Raw genomic sequence first — 22407 nt, forward strand, 5'->3', positions numbered from 1 at the left:
TCATATGCCATTGCCTATTTTTCTCCTGTTTCCTCTAAAAGTTAACATGGAACAATAAAGATCACATTATTTGTGTAATAGCTAATCAACATTCTTTAAGTCCTTTTAAAGTTCATGAGTAGCAAGGAAAATAATTAGGGAAAATTGTAACAGAGTAAATGAAGTGTAATAACCCATAAGCCTGTTTTCATTCATTGAGGATCTCTGTCTTGTTTTTATTAACTGTTGCCAAGATTTCTAAAATGTTTGGCTAGGATATTTAACATTATGTCTCTGTTTGATTTTATAGTTTGGTAAACATTTTAATGAGCAATATCATGTCCCAAATATGGGTGGAAGAAGTTAAACAAAAAAAGGGGAGGGAGGGGCCTAATATAATCATGTAGGAGATTAATTCTTGTCATATTGGAAGTTAATTGAATAAGTCTCAAAAGAGCAGAGTCTTCTAAAAATACCAGTACTTTTCTTATTAACATTGAATAAAGAGCCTTATTGGCTATTAATGGAGCTATATACATATTTTCAGTAATTTCCATTCTGAACCCTACTTACCATTTACATCTTACATTTTAAAAGTAATCCATGTATTGCTGAGAAAGGAAGAAGGAAAGAAAGAGAAAGGGAGGGGAACTAACACTAAAAACATGTCACATACTTAAAGTGTTGCCATTGTTTCATCAGTCAATGAGTAAATTTCACTATTAACTGCCAAAGGCCCAGCATTTGAACTGTTAACAGAAATTGATGGATAGTATTGAGTTCCCATTTTATAAGAATGCAAGATTCACAGGTTAGAAAATTTCCCTAGGTCAAATAAATATAAGATGATAAAGCTATCATTTTAATATATATTTATCTGGCTCTACAATGTCTGATCTTTCAGCTACACTCACTGACATTTTATAGGCTATTGTTTTTAATAGGTGCCGTAACTTTTTTAGGTAACATTTCTATCCCCAGTTGGTTAATGAGAAACTCAGTTACTACAATTCAGTACTTTCTCATTAAAAGTAATACATTTTGCACCTCAAACCAGATCAGTCAAATTCTACTATATTAGGACACTTTAAAATGTTATGCTATTTGTCAAAATGTCCACAAGACCTTCAAATATATTAGTATATTTATCTTTTTGCTTTTTAGGTGCTTTCTTGATTCCCTATACAATTATGTTGGCGCTGGCTGGTTTACCTTTGTTCTTCTTGGAATGTTCACTGGGACAATTTGCTAGCTTAGGTCCAGTTTCAATTTGGAGGATTCTGCCACTGTTTCAAGGTTGGTATTTAAGACTTAAACACCATGACTGTTGGTCTAAATCAACGGTTCTCAATCTGTGGGTTAAAACTCCTTTTGTGTGGGGGAAGGCAAATGACTCTTTCATAGGGGTTGCTTAAGACCATCTGCATATGAAATATTTACATTACAACTCAAAAACAACAAACTTGGAGTTATAAAGTAGCAGTGAAAAAAATGTTATGCTTGGCGGTCACCACAACATGAGGAACTATATTAAAGGGTCAAAGGGTCACAGCATTACAAGGGTTGAGAACCACTGGTTTAGATGCAAATATAACAGTTTCTGCTTTGTGGAAAAAAACTGAATTTAAAATTCTGACACCTTTGAATCATAAAAGTTGAGCACAGAATGCTCAGAGGTAGAAATGGATAAAGAGGAAGCCATATTGGTTTTTTAAAAAGTTATGTGTTATAGTTGAGAGAAATAAATTTGCCAGGTGGTAGTGGTGCCCACCTTAAATCCAATCACTCAGGAGGCAGAGGAAGGCAGATCCCTGTGAGTTCAAGGCCAGCCTGGTCTTTAGAGTGACTTCCTGGACAGGCAGAGCTATACAAAGAAACCTTGTCTTGGAGATAAAAAAAAAAGAAATAAATTTAAGAGAGCTACAACCTATAGATTTATAAATTGGAGAATAAAAAACAAAGAATCAAAGCATGGTGACTATAGTTGATGACATATATTATATTTGTATATTATAATCTCATAAGTGAAGATAGTGCACCATTAAAAATTCTTACCAACAGTCAGGCATGGTGGTGCACGCCTGTAATCCCAGCACTCGGGAGGCAGAGGCAGGCGGATGACTGTGAGTTCGAGGCCAGCCTGGTCTACAAAGTGAGTCCAGGACAGCCAAGGCTGCACAGAGAAACCCTGTCTTGAAAAACCAAAAAAAAAAAAAAAAAGAATTCTTACCAATAAAACAATAGTCACCGGAGGCAATGTGCTTGCTAATTAGAAGGTTAATTTATTCTACAATATGTATACAATTCAAACATCACAGAGTACAGGAACAATAGTTTTCTCTTTCAATTAAAAAATACAAAAATGACAGTCTAAGGCAAAGATGATGTTGATTCTTTTGTATATGTTTTGTGTATACACATGGACTTTGTCCCTTAGCTGTGGTAACCTTTCTCACCACCTGAAAACATTTTCCAAATGCCAGGGATAAAAATTGTTCTACCTTTGGGGAAGAAGAATCTGGAGAGATGACTCAGCAGTTATAAGCACTTTGCTCTTCCAGAAGACCCACATTTGGGCCCCAGCACCTGCAATGTTTCAGGGCCTCCTGTAACTCCAGCTCCAGAGGATTCAATGCCTCTGTCCTCTGCAAGCACCTGCAGTATGTGTGCATACTCACAGGTGTGTGCGTGCACGCGCGCACGCGCACACACACACACACACACACAAATATAATTTGAAGCAATAACAATACATTCTTTTACATTTAGGAAATTTAGGAAGAAATGTATTGAGAGAGTAACACCCCTCCATGCCAGATACACCTTTTTTCTGAATTACAACATCGAGTTAGTTATGCAGAAAAGATATTTTTATTATAGCTTTTGTGTATACTTTGTGGAAATCAAGTGCAGCTCTTTTTATGGGTCAGCAAGACAAATTTCACTTTTTAATTCTTTTGTTTTCCAGGTGTGGGAATCACGATGGTCCTGATATCCGTTTTTGTGACAATCTACTATAATGTCATCATTGCCTACAGCCTTTACTACTTGTTTGCTTCTTTTCGAAGTGTACTGCCATGGGCCAATTGTTCCTCTTCTTGGGCAGACGAAAACTGTAGCAGATCCCCAATAGGTAAATTTCATTCTCTTAACTTTTAAAATATTACTAACTGCATAATTCTGTTATATTGCTCAAATAAGTTTACATAATAAATCGTTTTCTTTTTCTTTTTTTCTTTTTTCTTTTGGTTTTCCAAACAGGGTTGCACTGTGTAGCCTTGGCTGTCTTGGACTTACTTTGTAGACCAGGCTGGCCTCAAACTCACAGCGATCTGCCTGCCTCTGCCTCCTGAGTGCAATTAAATAATTTTCTAACTAATTTCAGTGTGACTTTATGAAAGGCAAGGCCACATCTAGAAGTACCTCTTGCAAATCGAAGTTCTATGCAGGAGATAACAAAAAATGAGGCAGTAGTTTTTAAACAGTTTTCTATCTTTAACAACAGGAAGCCAGGCATGGTGGCACACACCTTTAATCCCAACACTTGGGAGGCAGACATAGGTGGGTCTCTGTGAGTTTCAAACCAGCTTGGCCTACAAAGAGAGCCCAGGACAGCCAAGGCTACACAGAGAAACCCTGTCTTGAAAACCAAAAAAAAAAAAAAAAAAAAAAAAAAGCCAAAACAAACACCAGTAGATAGTAGTAGTAAAGAATGAGATAATGTAGCATTAATACTGGAGTATGTTGCAGTTGGGATTATCCATACCAATCAGAGGGTAAATTTATGTAACTTTAATGCGTTTGAAGGGTTTAAAGGGGTCAGCGTATCCATGGAGATTGCTTAAATCGCCTTCTTACTGAAAGTTCTGTTAAACACTAAACCTCAACTAAAGTAACTGTTATTCTATAGCAGCTTTTATTATACATATGACCACAGTTTATTTTATTTTATTTTCTTCTTTTTGGTTTTTCTAGACAGGGTCTCCATGTGTAGCCTTGGCTGTCCTAGATTCACTTTGTAGACCAGGCTGGCCTGGAACTTACAGCGATCTGCCTGCCTCTGCCTCTGCCTCCCCAGTGCTAGGTATGACCACAGTTTAAATGGTAGCTAGTATTATTATACTGGTTGTAGAGAAGATTTGATGTATTGAATGTTGCATGCTTTATTCTGTTCGTAATTTTTTTCTACCCTTACTAAGTAACAATTTAAATATGAACTTAAGTATTTTCCATTAAAATCTTTGTATCCCCTGCACAAAAGCATTCTTATACAGCTACGCATATAGATCTATCTATGTATCTATAGTATTTATTTATTTATTTATTTATTTATTTATTTATCATTTTTGTAGTAACTGGCTGTAATGTGAGTACAAACGCAGGAGAGATGTTTATGAACATAACCTGGGTAAATATCAACAATTTGACCTGCTTGAATAATAGTGAAGTTTCTCAGCCAGGACAACTGCCCAGTGAACAGTATTGGGAGTAAGTATTGATTGGCTTCTTCTTTTTTTGTGTGTGTGGGGGGGTGGGTTTTGAGACAGGGTTTCTGTGTGTCCTGCACTTCCTTTGTAGGTCAGGCTGGCTTCGAACTCACAGAGATACACCTGTCTCTGCCTCCTGAGTGCTGGGTTTACAGGTGTGCTCCACCATGCCCGGCTTTCATTGGCTTCTTAAACAGGTATTATTGAAGGGTTTTAAGAACCACATGAACTATTGGTTAGCTTCCTTCTCCCATTTTATTTTATAGTTTTCCTACAAGTATATAATGTGAGTTGAACATATTTCTGTTTATATACCTTTCCTCATTTTAATGCACATAAGTAGCCAGGAGAACTATGACAGATAAGTATTTTATTTGGTTCAAATGTTTACCTAACCTAGATGAATTAAATTATCTGAAAAGTTAGCTCACTGTTGACAATGTATCTTTTACAAGTTAGCTGTTCAGTGCATACATACATCACTGGAAGTAATGGTTTACTAATAATGATTAGTTAAATGTTAGTGTTAGGGAACTGTAGAGCACAGGAGATCTATGGGCACATAAAGGTGTCTGCTGCTAAACCAGAGAATCTCAGTTTGATATCTGGCAACCACATGGTAGAAGGAGAGAACTGACTCCTGAAAGTTGTCCTCTGACTACCACCCATGTGCAGTGGAATGTACATCCTCATACATCCACACAAAATATAAATTTTGAATATAATAAGAAAAATTTAATGATAAACTATTAGGGTCTGGAAAGATGACTCAGAGTTTAAGAGCATTCTCTGTTTTTGCAGAGGGCCAGCTTTTGGGTTCCACATGGTGGCTCATAAGTCTCTGGAACCCAAGTGCTAGAGGATCCAATACCCTCTTTTAGCCTATATGGGCACCAGACATACATATGGCTCATATATACATACGCAAGGACCTGGAGGGGATAGGAGCTCCCACAAGGAGACCAACGGAGCCAACAAATACAGGCGTGGGGGGGGGGGAGGAGGGATGGAGTGGGTGTCAGTGTTGCAGAAGCTGATGCATCAACCAAGAACCAAACATGGTGAGGACCTAGACCCTCTGCTCAGATGCAGTAGATAGGCATCATAATCTCCTTGTGGGTCTTATAAGATGGAGAGTAGGAGCTGCCTCCGATATGGACTCTAGTGCCCACTTGTTAATCACTTCCCCCTGGTGGGGCAGCCTAGCCAGGCCACAGAGGAAGAGGATGCAGGCAGTCCAGATGAGACTTGATAGGCTGAGGTCAGATGTTAGAGGAGGAGGGCTCCCCCTCTCTGAGGTCTAGGGGAGGGGGGAGGGAGCATGAGGGAAGGAGGGTGGGAGTGGGAAGAGACGAGGGAGGGGGCTACAATCAGGATGTTAAAATGAACAAATTAAAAAATAAAAAAAAATTAAAAAGCTCTGTAATACACACTAAAAAATCTTCAAAGTAACAATCACCACTTCCACAGTCAAGGCTCAGGGAACATTTTGGAAGGAGGAGGCACAAAAAATTATTGCAAAGGCTAGCCTCTACAATGGTCAGGTCCTGCAGAGGAGATAAGGAGATGTCAAGGGAGAAGGGAGTCAGGCACTGGGGTCGGGGGAGCCTTAAATCCTAACTGACTGTCAATTGGGGTGTTTCTTTATCCATACAGAATTCAGTAGGCAGGGGTATATTCATATTGTTCCAAAATAGAGATTATATCATTTTTGTTTCCTGGATGTGTTTAAACTTCTTCTTGGTCATTAGTCATTATTGATAAACTGTGAGAGAACAGAGTTATCTTTTTATATCTTTTTTAAGTTTTTCCTTTTCCATTTTTTAAGATAGGGTCTCTCTGTGTAATCTTGGCTGTCCTGGACTCACTTTGTAGACCAGGCTGGCCTCGAACTCACAGCGATTCCACTGCCTCCACCTCCCGAGTGCTGGGATTGAAGGCACAGAGTTATCTTTTGCAATCATTTTCCCTCATCAACCCCACAACCCAACTTTTAGCAATCTTGCAGAGTTTCAAGGACATTAGACAGAAAGAAAATCTCCAAGCTGGCCTGTGCAGATTGCCATGTCCCAAGCAATGTATTATCAACTTTTAATGGTCAGGGTACGAATTGTCACAAGGCCCAAGAAAAATCTTCAAGCCAAAACTGCTGAAGCTATTATTCATTTTCTGGCATAATACAATGTTTATATCTTATGTATTTGTAGAATTTACTTATATGTCTAATCTTGGTATTCTTTTGTTGCTTGGTCGTATGATACCACAGTGGTCCTGCATGAGCTAAATTTTCTAGGAAAGGGGGATCTTCTTTATTAAGACAGGGATTCTCTGCATAGCCCTGGCTGTCCTGGAACTTGCTTTGTAAACCAGGCTGGCCTTGAACTCACAGACTCTTCTGCTTCTGCTTCCTGAATGCTGGGATTAAAGGCGTGCACCACCACTGTTCAGCTGGAAAGGGGGATCTTAATACTTCATTCTTTTACCATTTAGCCACACCATTCTTTGTCCATCGGTAGTAGGAAGGAGCGTTAATTTGATTTGCTGCCAGCTTTCTAGCCCACCAAGTCTTATTTACCATTTTGAGTTTACTTTGTTCTGAATATCTTGTTCCTGAGTAAGTGCAGGAGCAGATATTCCGAGAGTATCTTGGGAGTCAGAGCATCATAAGGTCTCTGATATCTTTATTTGAGTCACAAGTTCCAGGGCATAAGGAAGACCTTCAAGTAGGACCAGATAAGGATATCTCCCCTAAAAGTGGGAGGGATAGTATGCTCAGGACTTTTCCGGGAAAACTTAGAAGCAGTTTGGCATAATAGAAGCAGAAGGCATAAATGCTTCATAAGAAATTTCCCATCAATCCAATATCTCCAAGTTGTACAATATTAAAAGCTGCTCCCCTCCCCAACCCATTCAACACATGGAGATCAAGACCAAAATTCAAAGACCTCACCACAGTGATTGTATCATTCAGCTTAGCTTTGCTGGATCTTTGTCAAGCAGCTGTGCTGGCTTTATGACTTTCACTCATCCCATTAGATATGGCTGTGCCAGATTGTAAAAGCAAAGGGATCAAGTGGTTTCTGTTGCTGTGAAATTAGGTCTCCAATTGCCGGGCGTGGTAGCACACACCTTTAATCTAGCACTCAGGAGGCAGAGGCAGAGGCAGATTGATCTTTGTGAGTTCAAAGCCAGCCTGCTCTACAAAGTAGGTCCAGGACAGCCAAGGCTACACAGAGAAACTGTGTCTTGAACCTCCCTCCAAAAGAAATTATGTATTCTAGTAAAGTCAGAAACTACACCTATAAAGCTTCAGTGACATGATTACTTAAAAGTGAGCTGAACAAGGATGATACCAGTGGACATATGAAAGTGGAGGAGGAGATGGCTATATGGTCTCAACCCTACAAAAAGTACCATAGGGAACTGAGTGAAGCTAGGAGCAGAAAAGGTAGTCTTCCTCAGGGAAGGTCACTGTAATTAGTTGTCCACTGCCAAATACTCAGACACAAAAAGGTATGACAAAGCACTACAATCCTTCTTTGAAAGCTATGATAAACTTTGCACTGTTGTTGTCTTTTGGATATCCTGATGCCATTTCTATTGAATATACACCAAATAGTGGGACTGCTAGAGGATATGATGAATATTTTAATATTTTAATTATTTTGAAGACTCTCAATAATATATTCTCAAACATGGTGCTTTAACATTTTGAGTTTCTACTTATTTATTTATTTATTTTTCTTTTAAAAAATTTATTAATTTATTCATATTACATCTCAATGATTATCCTGTCCCTTGACATTTTGAGTTTTTAAATGTTTCCAATTATCACACTAAAAATTGAGGTTCTGATTTTTTTAAGTTTTTAAATTATTATTTGAGAGCAAGAGAGCAAGAAGGAGAGTGACAGAGCAGGGGAGAGAGAGAGAGAGAGAGAGAGAGAGAGAGAGGGCATGTGAGTACCGGTGCTTACAAAGGCTAGAGTATCAGATCTCCCTGGGACCAGAGTTACAGGAGGTTGTTGTGAGACCCTTGATGTGAGCGCTGAGAACCTAATCCAGGTCCTTTGGAAGAGTAGAAGGGACTCTTCTTTGAACCATCTGTCTAGCTTCAGAACTGGCATTATAGACGTATGCATGTTACTCTGGGAAATAATGAAATTTTACAAAAAATCATTGAATATATGAAGAATCAGGCCATTTCAATTCGATTTCACATACAAGTTTTGAAGAAGTAAATACATAATGCAATATTAAATGTCTTATTCATAAATTTATTTTGAGGAAATACCACATTGAGTCACAAGAAGCTACCAGATAAAAGTTTAATTTCTTTATATACAGGAGATAAAAAATGTTGGCAGGAAATCATGACTAAAGCCTTATTGTAGGTGCTTGAAATGTGGACTGCCTTTGGATAAGCTTGAGGTTCAAAGTCTGCATTTTGAAGGAATAATATTTGTCTCTTCATAAAACATTGTCTATCAATAAAAGGCTTACAAGTCTAAGATATGATATTCTGAATACCCTTTGGATAAACACATTATGAAGTCTAGTTTTTAAGCAAAGAATTGAATCTATGCTTATAAAATGTCTAATGTATTTCAGTAAAGTGGCACTTCAGAGGTCAAGTGGAATAGATGAAACTGGCGGAATTGTGTGGTATTTAGCACTTTGTCTTCTTCTTGCTTGGATCATAGTTGGAGCAGCACTGTTTAAAGGAATCAAGTCCTCTGGCAAGGTAAGTTGGAAGTCATGTTAGTGATACAGTTGCCAACTTTATTGTAGTTCCATCAAATACTATTAATGGATTTTTTGTATAATAAGAATATTCAAATCCTTGAAAGCTTTTTTATGCAAGACATTTGCATTTTAAGCATATACATATGGTCATTGCTATTGTTAAAAAGAAAGAAAAATTAACATAAGCCTTGTACAATTGCTTGAAACTCAGACCCTACTAGCTGAGATGGCATTCTGGGGCCTAAGAATATGGTTTTAAAATTTCTGTCCCAAAATAAACATGTTGAATGATGTTCGGTGTAGAATGTTTTCTAGGATAATAGCATCAGTTGAAGACAGAAAAATATGTAATCATTCATTTGAATTACTTTTTCCCAATGGAGTAAGAATCTTCTCTGTCACTGAAGAGTCCTCTTCTGAGAAGCATTAACCTTTTCCCTCTTCATTTAAAAAACAAAACAAAACAAACCAGAGAGCTCAGTTGCAACTTAAAAGAACAGAAATAATTTCCTGTGAAGAATTGCATATTACCTAGAAAAGTGTAATTTTACATGTTTCTAATCAACCAAAGTGATGTTAGCTAAAAACTCAAAAGCAGAAATAATTGCATACACTTATTAGTGTCCTCTAGCATTTTGAATGACGTGAATGCAATGACATGTGGTTTCTTTAAAAAAAAAACTACTACAAATATTTCAAACCTAGTGGAAACTTTCCTATCGGCTCCATTTGTATATTTTTGAAACCTTTAGTTCCTTTATGATGTAATGTTTTCTTGCAAGTCTATTAAAGGCAATTTTAATTAGGCAATTGGTATTTATTGGTCTCTTGGGTGACTTATTTACATTATTTCCTTAAGCATATTATTAACAAGATATGTGTGAATCAAGGAAATTACATGTTATTGTATAGCTAGCCTCAAGAGCTACTATCTGTTCATTTGAAAGCCTGTGCAATCTAACACAGGAGTGGTGTGCTACGTGCAGTGTGCTGCGTGTATACACTCATTCTCTCTTAATGGTAACATTAAATAACATGTGGTCAGCATGCTCTGTATTCACTTTAGTGAAACTCTCGTGAGATCGAGACATGTACTAGGACATATTTTCCTTTAAGTTGGGGACTGAATAGCCTAACATTCCTAGCTTTACATTTCTTAGTCCAGTGCAAAAGTTTACTGAGAGGAGACACTCAGTCCCCTTGGGCATGTGTAAGGATCCACTTGGACAGTGCTTGATCTAGAGCCCAAGCCATCATTGCTGATATATTGTTTGCTTATAGCATGAACCTTAGAAATACTGCTCTCTACATCAAAGCACTTAAAAATGGATTCATTCTTTGAGGGCCACCAGGCCTCCCCACCAAGGGGAGGTGGCCAAATAGGGGGCAGCATAGTTTATGTCAGAGTCAGTCCCTTCTCTCCACATAACTGTGGAGAATGTCCTGTCCACTGGGTAGATCAGAGTAGGGGTTCAATGGTTACTACTTGTATTGTCCTTAGGATACAGGTGATGGGATAACAATTGAGTTGTAATCCAAATAAATTAATTAAATAACAATAAAAAAGAAAAAAATGGATTCACTTTTGGAGTGGAGAGTACATAAAAAAGAAGTTATACTAAGTTGTACTGATATCATTTGAAACCTGGAGTAAATTATTTCACTAATTGCAACTGGCTACTAATTTTACTCATAGAAAGGGATATGCCATGATTTTAAAGTGTCATTAACTTTTAGTTGTTCTATTTGATAGGTGGTATATTTTACAGCTCTTTTCCCGTATTTGGTCCTTTTCATTCTGTTAATACGAGGCGCAACTTTGGAGGGTGCATCAAAAGGCATTTCATATTACATTGGAGAACAGTCAAATTTTACAAAACTCAGAGAAGCAGAGGTAAGAATTAATTTGGATTTAAAATTTAAAGATCATATGCAGTTAAACAATTAGAGTTTCTACCCATTAGAACATCTGATTAAAGTATGTAATGGCACTAATACTCTCGCTGGAACTAAGATCAGTTTTAGCTATTGTATTAATGTAACTTATTTTATTTGACCAACACATTTTTGGGGTTTACTATTTTGAGTAAAAGAATATTTCGTGAGCTGGGCGTGGTGGCGCACGCCTTTAATCCCAGCACTCGGGAGGCAGAGGCAGGCGGATCGCTGTGAGTTCGAGGCCAGCCTGGTCTAAAGAGTGAGTCCAGGACAGCCAAGGCTACACAGAGAGACCCTGTCTTGAAAAGAAAAAAAAAATTTAAAAAAAAGAATATTTCGTATGCTAACATCTTCAAATTAAAAGCTAATATTATAGGACTTGTTGAACACTCTTCCAGTAGCTTTAAAGAATACCAGAGAAAAACTGGGCATGGTGGCGCACGCCTTTAATCCCAGCACTAGGGAGGCAGAGGCAGGCAGATCACTGTGAGTTCGAAGCCAGCCTGGTTTACAAAGTGAGTCCAGGACAGCCAAGGCTACACAGAGAATCCCTGTCTTGAAAAAAAAAATGAATACCAGAGAAAGTTTGGCCTAATATAAATTTTGTTATCTTGAATATTTAATATGTCAAAGATAAGATGAAGTCTTGCTCAGTGTATTATAGAGTTATAACAAAAACTTGACATGGATTAAGTAATTAAGAAATAAAACTAGCTCTCTTCTTGTTCCACTCTTCCTCTGTCTCTGTCTTTGTCTGTCTCTCTCTGGGGGTCCCCTTTTCCTTCTCTCCCCATGCTTTTTAGTAAACCTCTCCATATTAAAAAAAACTATTCTACACATATATTATATATACTTTGATTTTTCTTTTCCTTTCTCTCTCTCTCTCTCTCTCTCTCTCTCTCTCTCTCTCTCTCTCTCTTGTTTTTTTTTTTTGTTTGAGACAGGGTTTCTCTGTGTAGCCTTGGCTGTCCTGGACTCACATTGTAGACCAGGCTGGCCTGGAACTCAAAGCAATCTGCCTCCCAAGTGCTGGGATTAAAGGCGTGCATCATGACACACAGCTTATACTTTGAATTTTTCCCTTTAAAAGTTTATTTATTTTGTATGTTTGGGGGACACACATGACATGGTGCACATGTGGAAATCAGAAGGCAATTTTAGGGAGTCAGTTCTCGCCTTCCATTATGTTGGTTACAGGGAACTTGGATCATAAGGTTTAGCAGTAAGTTTTCTTATTCACAGTCATCTCTTTAGCTCTAAAAAAATGTCTTGTAAGTTTAGTCTATTTTCACACAATGGCTGTATATCATGGGCACATAAAATGCTTTACAATATTAACTGTAGAGCATTAACAATAAGCTTATCCAGCCACCATGATTCTGTTGATAGAGCCATAGGAGGCTCACATGTTTTTAGTAGTTATATTACATTCTTGGTGCATATTTAGCTTACTTTCAATCTTATATTAAAATTGAAGCAAAAACTTATGCTAATAGTACCTGCCATGGTAGTGGTGCTATCCAAAATAGTTTAAAATTTCCATTGTATTTTACATAAAAATCATACTGACTTTCAGCCATTGATATTTTATTTTTAATTTTTTATTATTTATTTGTTTATTTTAAATATTTATTTATTTATTATGTATACAATGTTATATCTGCATGTACAGCTGCACACCAGAAGAGGGCATCAGACCTCATTATAGATGGCTATGAGCTACCATGTGGTTGCTGAGAATTGAACTCAGGACCTCTGGAAGAGCAGTCAGTGCTCTTAACCGCTGAGCCATCTCTCCAACCAACATTTTCTTTTTAAAATACTTACAAATCAAATATTTATTCAGTTGTTGTAGCATTTTTCTGAAAATCAACATCAAGTTGATCAGTTTCAGTTATGGAAATCTCTCATTTAATTTTTGAAAGCTTGAAATGTAAACTCTGATTTTTTAAGAACTCTATAATTTCCATCAAATGACTAACCACACCATTTCTAATTATTTTAGAACCATCATGCCTTATTTTTATATTCTTGGAGATTACTGTACTTTGATGTGTCCACAGGGCATCTTACTGCATCTCTTAATTAGTCTTAGTCCTTATTCTTTTTAACCTTGCTTACTAATCCATTCCCAACTAGAAGATCATTTCCTCTTAGGTTATTAAACATGATAAAATAAGTTAATATACTGGGGACATTAAAAAAACTCATGTAGATGTGAGCTGGTGTATAATTATTTTAACTATTGATAGTACATCACAGTATAGTTATTTCATTTTCCCTAAGAAGTACACCTTCCACTTTCCTTAAACCCCATAGCTTTGACCACAGATGAAAAGCCCCTTTCATATGCCTAAGTAGCTTTTTATAAGCTTCAGACACCTGGGCTTCATACTCCCTTGAAACTATCTTGAAGTTTTCATATGCATTTTATACTTGTCTCTGTTTCTGAGTCTCTATTATTAAAAAAGAATCAGGCCTGCATTTAAAGCTCCTTGTGAAACATGCAATTTAGCCCTCTTACTCCTCCACTCCTCATAGCAAATGACCACAGCCCATGTTTGGGGGAGTCAGTGGTGATGACAGTAGTTTTTCTCAGATTAGCATTCTTTCTCAACACTGGTGTGACTCATCCACCTCAGCTTTTCTTAAATCACATGTACATCAAGTGCAGAGGCTCAGAGATCAGCAGAAGCATGAGATGGGGACCACAGCCAAAGAAATAAGGTTATCTTATTTCTAACATGATTTTCTTATATCTAAATGAAATTACCTTGGTCTATAAAGATCTATCTACTTATCTACCTGCATATGCATCTCCCTTTATACTGACTTTATATATCTATATAATCTAGCGTGAAAAGTATATTTTGAAGATCCAGTGATTTTTACCCCCTAGGAAACTTGTTTCAATTGAAATAATACTCAAATAAAAATTATTGTTTTTAGCATCTCTATAGTAAATGAAATCACACTATGATCATTTCTCATAATAACAATTATGGAACACTTTTCTAGCTATTATTGTTATTGCTCATACATACCAATGAGTTAAAGAGATTAAATTGAGGTAACATGGGATGAATATTTTGGATGTAAATGTATTCTTTTTCATTCTAGCACCAGAATTGTTATTCATATAGAGCCATGCTATTCAGCCTGCCTTCCACTACTCAGTGTGATGTTAAGCGACTGAAAAGAGACTTTTGGTTAGATAACCTCTATTATTTGAAATCTGTATATGTAGATTTTTTTTTCTTTCTAAAGAATTCAAGTCTTAAAATAGATTAACTTGAATAAATCTCTTACTTAACCACTGGCCTGTAACAAAGTGGTAGGAAAGGCCAATTGTGACATCAATAATGATTAAAGGAGTGGAATTAGACAAAGAGCACAGAGCCAGGGTGGTCTGTCTAGTAATATCCTTGCTAAGGATTAATGTGGTTTTAATGTTATATTGGTATCTAGAACAAGTAGAATTCCAATCAAATTTCCACCACAGATATAAAGTGTGGAGAAACTGTCACGCAGGCATAAAACAGTATTACAAAAGCACTATAATGCTGTAGTAATTAAAATCACATGGTTTTAGCATAGGAATAGATATACAGATAGGTGTTACAGGATAGTAATCTAAAAACTATAAAGACGAAGAAACAGAACTTGGTATACAGCAGAGGTAGCAACTCGTTTCAGTCTGGAAGGGATGCATGATCCAATGGAAGTCACTGTTGTCTAGTTGATACAATTTACAATGTCAGTTATCCTCAAGCAGTTGAAAATAGTGTGAAGTGGAAAGTGTTACATATATTATGTGTAACATGTATGTAATTAATATGTGAAACATAAATTTCAGGGGAATTGAACATTTTTAATTGTAAGAAAAACTGTTTAATTTGATTTGAGCTAAGCTTTGTTTTTAGACAGCACAGATAAGCAAACACACGGGTAAGCAAAGCTGAATACTTTCAGCTTCATGAAACAACAGGAACAAAAGTACTTTGGCTCATTGAAGGACACCAAGTAAAGACAACAAACAATAATCCACAGGTTTGGAGGGGAAGAACACTCAAGATACACAACACACAAAACTTAGAATTTAGTTTCAAAACTGAGTTCCTGGGTGTGGTGTGCTATGCATAGCTTAAATTCCACCAGGTACTTTAAAGGCAGATCTCAGAGCTCCATCTATGGTATTCCAGATCAGCCTGGTCTACACAAACCCCATTTTAGAGAGGAGAGGGTGGGATTCAAGATTTCCTAGAAATCAAATACAGCAAACAATAGAAAAAATGTGAAGTATTTCAACAGAAATTTTACAAAAACAAACAAACAAACAAACAAACAAACAACAACAAAAAAACCTCATGGGAAAATGTTAACTTGTGGTAAGTAACAATTGTAATCAAAACCCTTAATTCAAAATATTCAACTAGGTCATATGAAAAAATCTGACCAAGTATTGACAAAAATTTTGGAGCAGTGTTCCTCAGCCTTCCAAATGCTTTGACCCTTTAATACAGTTCCCCATGTTGTGGTGACCCCTAACCATAAAAATATTTTTGTGACAACTTCATAACTGTAATTTTGCCACCATTATGAATAGTAATATAAATATCTGATATATGGTGCTCAAGAGGGGGTTGCGACCCACAGGTTGAGAAATACTAGTCTATAGGTTAGACCCATACTACAGGTTTTAAAATCTGCTATCTTAAAAAAAAAGATTTATTGATTGATTTATGTGTGTGTTCACTCATGTGCACCTGTGTGCACAGAGGCCAAAGAGAGTATCAACTCTCAGAGCCAGAATTACAAGTGTTTAAAGCAGTGGTTCTCAACCTTCCAAATGCTACAACCCTTTAATATAGTTCCTCATGTTATGGTGACCTCCCCCGAACTGCAAAATTATTTTCTTTGTTACTTCATAACTGTAATTTTGCTACTGTTATGAATCACAAGTTGAGAAACAGCGATATAGAGGAATGGCACCTCTCATCTTCAGCTGATGAGAGGGCTAACCAGTGGGGACATTCTGGAGGATATCCTGGCAAGAGTCAGTAAAAGATGATACATAGCAGCTTTGACCTTCCACATCCTCACCTATATGAGCAGAAGATACAAGAGTATTCAAAGCTGCATCATAGCAAAACTTTAAGCAACCTGGTATCAGTTAACAGGAGAAAGAATAAGTTGTAACATTTACTGTGGGGTATAAACAAGTGGAAAATGATTGCGAAGACATTTTATTTTATTTATTTTATTTTTTTCGAGACAGGGTTTCTCTATTCTATCTTGGCTGTCCTCAACTCGCTTTGTAGACCAGGCTGGCCTCGAACTCACAGTGATCTGCCTGCCTCTGCCTCCCGAGTGCTGGGATTAAAGGTGTGTGCCACCACGCCCAGCTCTGACAGTTTATTTTTAAAATTTAATTGTGTTACACTTTTGTACATGTGTACCATGCATACTGACAACCTTCACTCCTTATCTCTCTACCATCCCTGTCCACCCATCTCCCTTTCAGAGTTTTCATGATTGTCTATTAGAATGACATAGTTTTAGTTAAACCATATGAACCCGTCTCTAGTCTTTAATTTTGAAATTACAGAAATATAAACGGCGTCCAATTGAAATTTTATAAGGCTCTATTTGGTAATGATTAAATACCTTGAATCTGGATTACGAAGGCCAGTTGTGTAAATTGCTTCTATGAGCTCTAAACATTCAAAGCTAAATATAAAGAATATCCAGGCAGTGGTGGTGCATGAATTTAATTCCAAGCACCTGGGAGGCAGAGGCAAGTAGATCTCTGAATTTGAGGCCAGCCTGGTCTATCAAGCTAGTTCCAAGATAGCCAGAGGCTGTAACAAGATCCTGTCTTGAAAAAAAAAAACACACATATAATGAAAGAGGAAAGTATAAAGCCCTCAGTCAGAGTCACAGTGACTACTAGAGCATGAAAGAAACATGCAGCGACATTAAATGATGCATACCATTGTTATCCTCATCTTGATGGTAGACATTTAGGCTTTCGTTTCATTATTTTTTAATATACATCCATATTTACTTGTAAACTATTTTATATGAATTAAATTTAAGAGCACATGTTTAAAACTTTGAAAATTTTTCTTTTACAGGTTTGGAAGGATGCTGCCACTCAGATATTTTATTCCCTTTCTGTGGCTTGGGGTGGCTTAGTCGCTCTGTCATCTTACAACAAGTTCAACAACAACTGTTACTCTGATGCCATTATAGTTTGTTTGACAAACTGCCTCACTAGTGTGTTTGCTGGGTTTGCTATTTTTTCTATATTGGGACACATGGCTCATATATCTGAAAAGGAAGTCTCCCAAGTTGTAAAATCAGGTATCTAAATCTGGACGCTACCAAGTCATTAATTGAATATTGCTCACTTATGAAACTCTGGTATAATTTGCAGTCATCTATACTTATGATTAGAGTTATTGTATTTTCTTGGTTTATCTGACATAATTTATTTTAATATAATAGTTCCTAAAACATCTGGATGTACAAGAGTGTTTTAGGGAACAGTTACTCAAGAAGACCAATGTTGGGAACAGAGTTTAGTTGGTAGAGTGCTTGCCAAGAATGCACAATGCCCTGGGTTTTATTTTAAGCACCTCATAAACTAGATGTGGTGTTATATGGATGTAATCACAGCACTTTAGAAGTAGAGATAAGAGGATTAGAAGTTCAAGACTAGTCTTATTTACTGAGAGAAACTAAGGCCAGCTGAGGCTGCATGAGACATTGTCTAAAAATGACAAAAGAAGACATTTTTTTCCTGTATTTTATTTAATCCTTAATATGAACCATGCAACACACAGTGACAGGGTTCAGGTATTATGGTAAGCATGCTCTCACTTTATGAGAGAAACAATTATGACCCAATTTACCCAGAAGGAATTACAGCTTGAGTTTAAACTTTTAAGCTTATCTATATAATATGAAGGTTCAAGTGATTCAGTGTATAATTGTGTCTGGCTTTCAAGGAATCTGTCTAATGGCCTTCGACCCTTAAACATAATAGTTATGAGTTGCTTACTATCTGGCTAAAGACTCATAGAAAAGGAATTCTAGGATTCTTTAAGCAGGAACCTCTTGGAAATTTTTATTATATATTGAGTATAATAGAAATATTGATGAATGATGAATGATTCCTGTATAAGAAGGGAAATTGGAGATCATTTAGTGTCCATTTCTTCATAGTGCACTGATACACAGAAACACTATGTCTTACACAAGTGTAAATATTTAGAAGGCGGTAAAACCTAGTTTAAAAGCTAATGCTATGAGTTCTATGTCAGTCCTCTAGGAAGGTAGAGAAAATGAAAGTACTTAAAACCGAGGGTAACATAGAAGAGTTGTAACAAACTACAAAGTGCTTTTAAAGGTAGCATCAAATCAAAACTGAGAGTACATCAAGAGCTTTATTATATTCACTATTTCATGTATCTATAAACTTAAATAGTATTACTCATAATAATTATGGATAAACATTTGTCAAGATCATGGGAAACAAATTCATTCCAGCCAGGAATGGTGGAATATGCCTTTAATCCCAGCACTCGGGAGGCAGAGGCAGGCAGATCGCTGTGAGTTCGAGGCCAGCCTGGTCTACAAAGTGAGTTCAGGACAGCCAAGGCTACACAGAGAAACCCTGTCTCAAAAAAATATTTAAAGTTCTAAAGCAACTGTCATGAAAAACTTGTATTAATATCTTAATTTATGCCACACACTCATATTTGTGTAACAGTTTAATATTTATCTATTATTACTGTGTATGGGAGAAAAAAGAGAGATACCTAGAACAGCATCGTGCATGTCACAGTGTTTGCTTAGAGGTCAGAGGACCATTCTCTTCTTCCATCATAGCCTTTGGGAATTGAACTCAGGTCATGAAGCTTGAATGGCAAGTGCTTTTACCCGGGAAGACATCTCTCTGGCCTCCAAGCAAACCATTTTAATAAGTTAATTGATAAAGAAGTATGTCGTGGATTACAAGGCATGATGGAGTTTTTAAACAATGTTCAAATGTGTATATTTTCTTGGCAATTAATTTAAGATCCCACACACTTTCTTAGGGTTCGATTTGGCTTTCATTGCCTATCCAGAAGCTCTGGCTCAACTCCCAGGTGGTCCATTCTGGTCCATATTATTTTTCTTCATGCTTTTAACATTAGGTCTGGATTCTCAGTTTGCTTCGATTGGTAAGTAATCCTTTTGGTATAGAATAATTGATATTTTATTCCTTTTTTCTTTATTTGGAAACATCCTATTTCATATTGTAGGCTTTATAATAGAAACTCCTTTTAGGTCCTATTAACAAAAATGAACTTCAAAAAAAAAAAAAGAACAAAACAAAACAAAATGAACTTCATGAATTGTTTTAATTAAAAAATAAAATACATAAAAATACAATATACTTTTATACTTGACACTCAAAAACCATCAATGATTCATTGTAGGTGCTCCAGATAGGTATTTTGGGGGGTCAATTGTTGGCTACTTTACTCAGAGTTTTGTATTTGTTTCTCAATTAAATGTACACTAAACCAAACAATGTCAAGATAGCCACCACTTTCTCTTCCCTGCCCCTTGTACCTAGGGACAGTTCCTTGAAAAATCTCATTTCACCCTGAAAACTTGGTTCTTGCTTCAGATTTAAAAAAAAAAACAGTAACATAATTCTCTTTTTTTTGTAGAGGCAATTGTCACCATAGTGTCCTATTTTGTCCATGTGTATATGTGTGCACACATGTGATACACAAATATATATATATATATCACATATCTATAGGTAGCATAATTTTATTTCATCTAAACATGAAATTTCATGGTATATATGCTACTTTAACAAGACACATAAATCTAGTTAATTGATAATATATCATCCTATTTATGGGTATTTTAATTCCTCTTTTAAAAATTCTACACACTGCAGCTGGAGAAGTGGTCTTAATTGGGAAAGTAATTGCTGAGCTCTCTTCATGACCATGCTTTGATCTCCAGTATCCTCATAAATTCTTGAGAAAATGGCACTGCAGAAAGCCTAGCCCTTGGAAGCTCACTGGTTATTCAGTAGAGTCAATCTGTGAGATCCAAGTTCACCAAGAATCTGTGTCTCAGAAAAATGATGTGGGAAACCCTTGAGAAATGACAAATGAGATTGCCTTCTGCCCACTTACATGGAACACACATGTGCACATGACCACTACACATGTGCTTTCATGTACTCGCACACAGAAACATAAATTTCACACAGTGAATGTTCACCTTATGTATGGGTTTTTGTATGCAAAAGGAATTTCCTAATGGTAGACAACTAGAAAATTTGAAATAAGTTTGAAAATATTATATTTTAATTAATTCTTTGGAAATTTCATATTATGTATTTAGATCACATTCAACTTGCCTCCTCTCATCTTTGGGATATTACCTCCACATTTTTTCTTTTGTTTAATAAGCCATGGAGTTCAACTTGTCCTGCCCATATACATAGTAGGTTTGAGGTCATGCGCCACAGCATGGATCAACCTCCACACCTTTACAGAAAACTGACTCCTCTAGAAGCCATCAACTGTCACTAACTTTTCAGTTAATGGTAGGAACACATGGCCCCTCCCGCTCCCTGCTGGAATGTTGATTTCGTGGAGGCAACCACAGCTGATGTGACTTTTAAGAGTGTGTAGACTCTGTCATGACCAGAAGACAACCATTTGCTCCAGACCTTCATGACTTCTAGGGCTCTTAAAATATTTTCCCCTCTTCTGTACACATGGTCTCTAAACCTTGTGTATGTGTGATATAGATGGCCCATTTGTGGCTGAGCATGTGCACATGCATGTGTGCATGCTCATACACACAAATTACATACACTATGATTCTATGTACAGAAAAGAAATTTCCCTATGGCATACAACTGGAAAATCTGAAATAATTTTTATATCATTGTCTTATACAACACATTTTTAAAACTTTATTCTTCCTAGGACAAAATCAAGGTTCCTCTGGTTGATTTCCAAAACATTCAAAAAATCAAATATATTATATATATTTTCATTTATATACTTTTCTGATTTTAGACAAGTCCATGTTTAGTAAACACTATTCCTCATTCCTCCCTCCTTTTTCTTCTCTCCTTCTCAGCCCTTCTCTTTCCTTGTCCTCTCTTCCTCCTCTCATCCTCTATTTTCTCCTCTCTTCCCTGTCTTATCCTCTTCTTTTTCTGTATGTCTCTCTCCTTTCTCTGTCTACTGGGAACTAAGTCCAGGGACTAAGAGAAAAGATCTTATTGACTGTTAGAAAAGAACAATGCCCAGTTTACATCTAGCTTATTTGTGTAAATTTGACTAATAGAAATTGAATTATTTGATTTGTCTTGCTCAGTTGAACTGTAACCCTCTATTGTGTCCTCTAGAAACAATTACGACAACAATTCAGGATTTATTTCCCCAAACAATGAAACGCATGAGGGTTCCTATAACTTTGGGTTGCTGTTTGGTTTTGTTTCTCCTTGGTCTCGTCTGTGTGACTCAGGTACAGTATAGATTTTACCTTCTGTAGACAATTGGAATATAGTTTAAAATCTAAACAAATATGCTAAGGTTAAAGGGGGTGTTTCATGACAGGTTGAATTTCTATTTGGATTTATGTTTTCCAAATTTCAGCCATTTTCTCCTTTGTAACTTTGCTAGTATTTGTTTTTCAGAGGAGGAGACCCAAAACTGACTTTTTTTCAAGTAACAAAATGATTATAAGCTATATTTTCTTGGTGGCTATTACAGAGCTCATAGATACAATATGCTATTCATATAACCAACTATTCTAAATGCTTATATTTTGCTAATGTTGTAATATACTATTTCTTAAAAGCCCTTTTGGTTTTTAGATAATTAAACACACATTTGAGTTTATACTTTAAATTTACCTTTCATATACTATTTTTAACATATTCTATTTAAATACTTCACAAAATAAACCAATACTTTAAAAATAATTGTAAGTAACTAGTGTGTTTGTTTTTTTGTTTTGTTTTCTTGTAGGCTGGAATTTACTGGGTTCATCTGATAGATCATTTCTGTGCTGGATGGGGGATTTTGATTGCCGCTATCTTGGAAATTGCAGGAATCATCTGGATTTATGGTAAGTGGTGATTACAGATTTGCTTATAAGTCTTATACATAATCATCCTACTTATAATTGCACATATAATAGTAAAAGGCAATCTATTGAGC

At 36.4% G+C, this 22407-nt stretch overlaps 1 protein-coding gene across 2 annotated transcripts in view; it reads left to right on the plus strand.

Moving 5' to 3' along the window:
- SLC6A14 (solute carrier family 6 member 14) overlaps positions 1 to 22407 on the plus strand; it is a 68569-nt gene that overhangs the window by 40441 nt on the left and 5721 nt on the right. For both annotated transcript variants that reach the window (XM_084788414.1, XM_084788415.1), the window contains exons 3-11: positions 1144 to 1275; positions 2948 to 3112; positions 4332 to 4467; positions 9077 to 9209; positions 10965 to 11105; positions 17287 to 17515; positions 19255 to 19380; positions 21591 to 21709; positions 22216 to 22315. In XM_084788414.1, the coding sequence (XP_084644540.1) occupies positions 1144 to 1275; positions 2948 to 3112; positions 4332 to 4467; positions 9077 to 9209; positions 10965 to 11105; positions 17287 to 17515; positions 19255 to 19380; positions 21591 to 21709; positions 22216 to 22315 (1281 nt within the window). The remainder of the gene's footprint in view (positions 1 to 1143; positions 1276 to 2947; positions 3113 to 4331; positions 4468 to 9076; positions 9210 to 10964; positions 11106 to 17286; positions 17516 to 19254; positions 19381 to 21590; positions 21710 to 22215; positions 22316 to 22407) is intronic.

This window comes from Acomys minous, assembly GCF_964271855.1.
Source record: "Acomys minous genome assembly, chromosome: 7".
NCBI lineage: Eukaryota > Metazoa > Chordata > Mammalia > Rodentia > Muridae > Acomys > Acomys minous.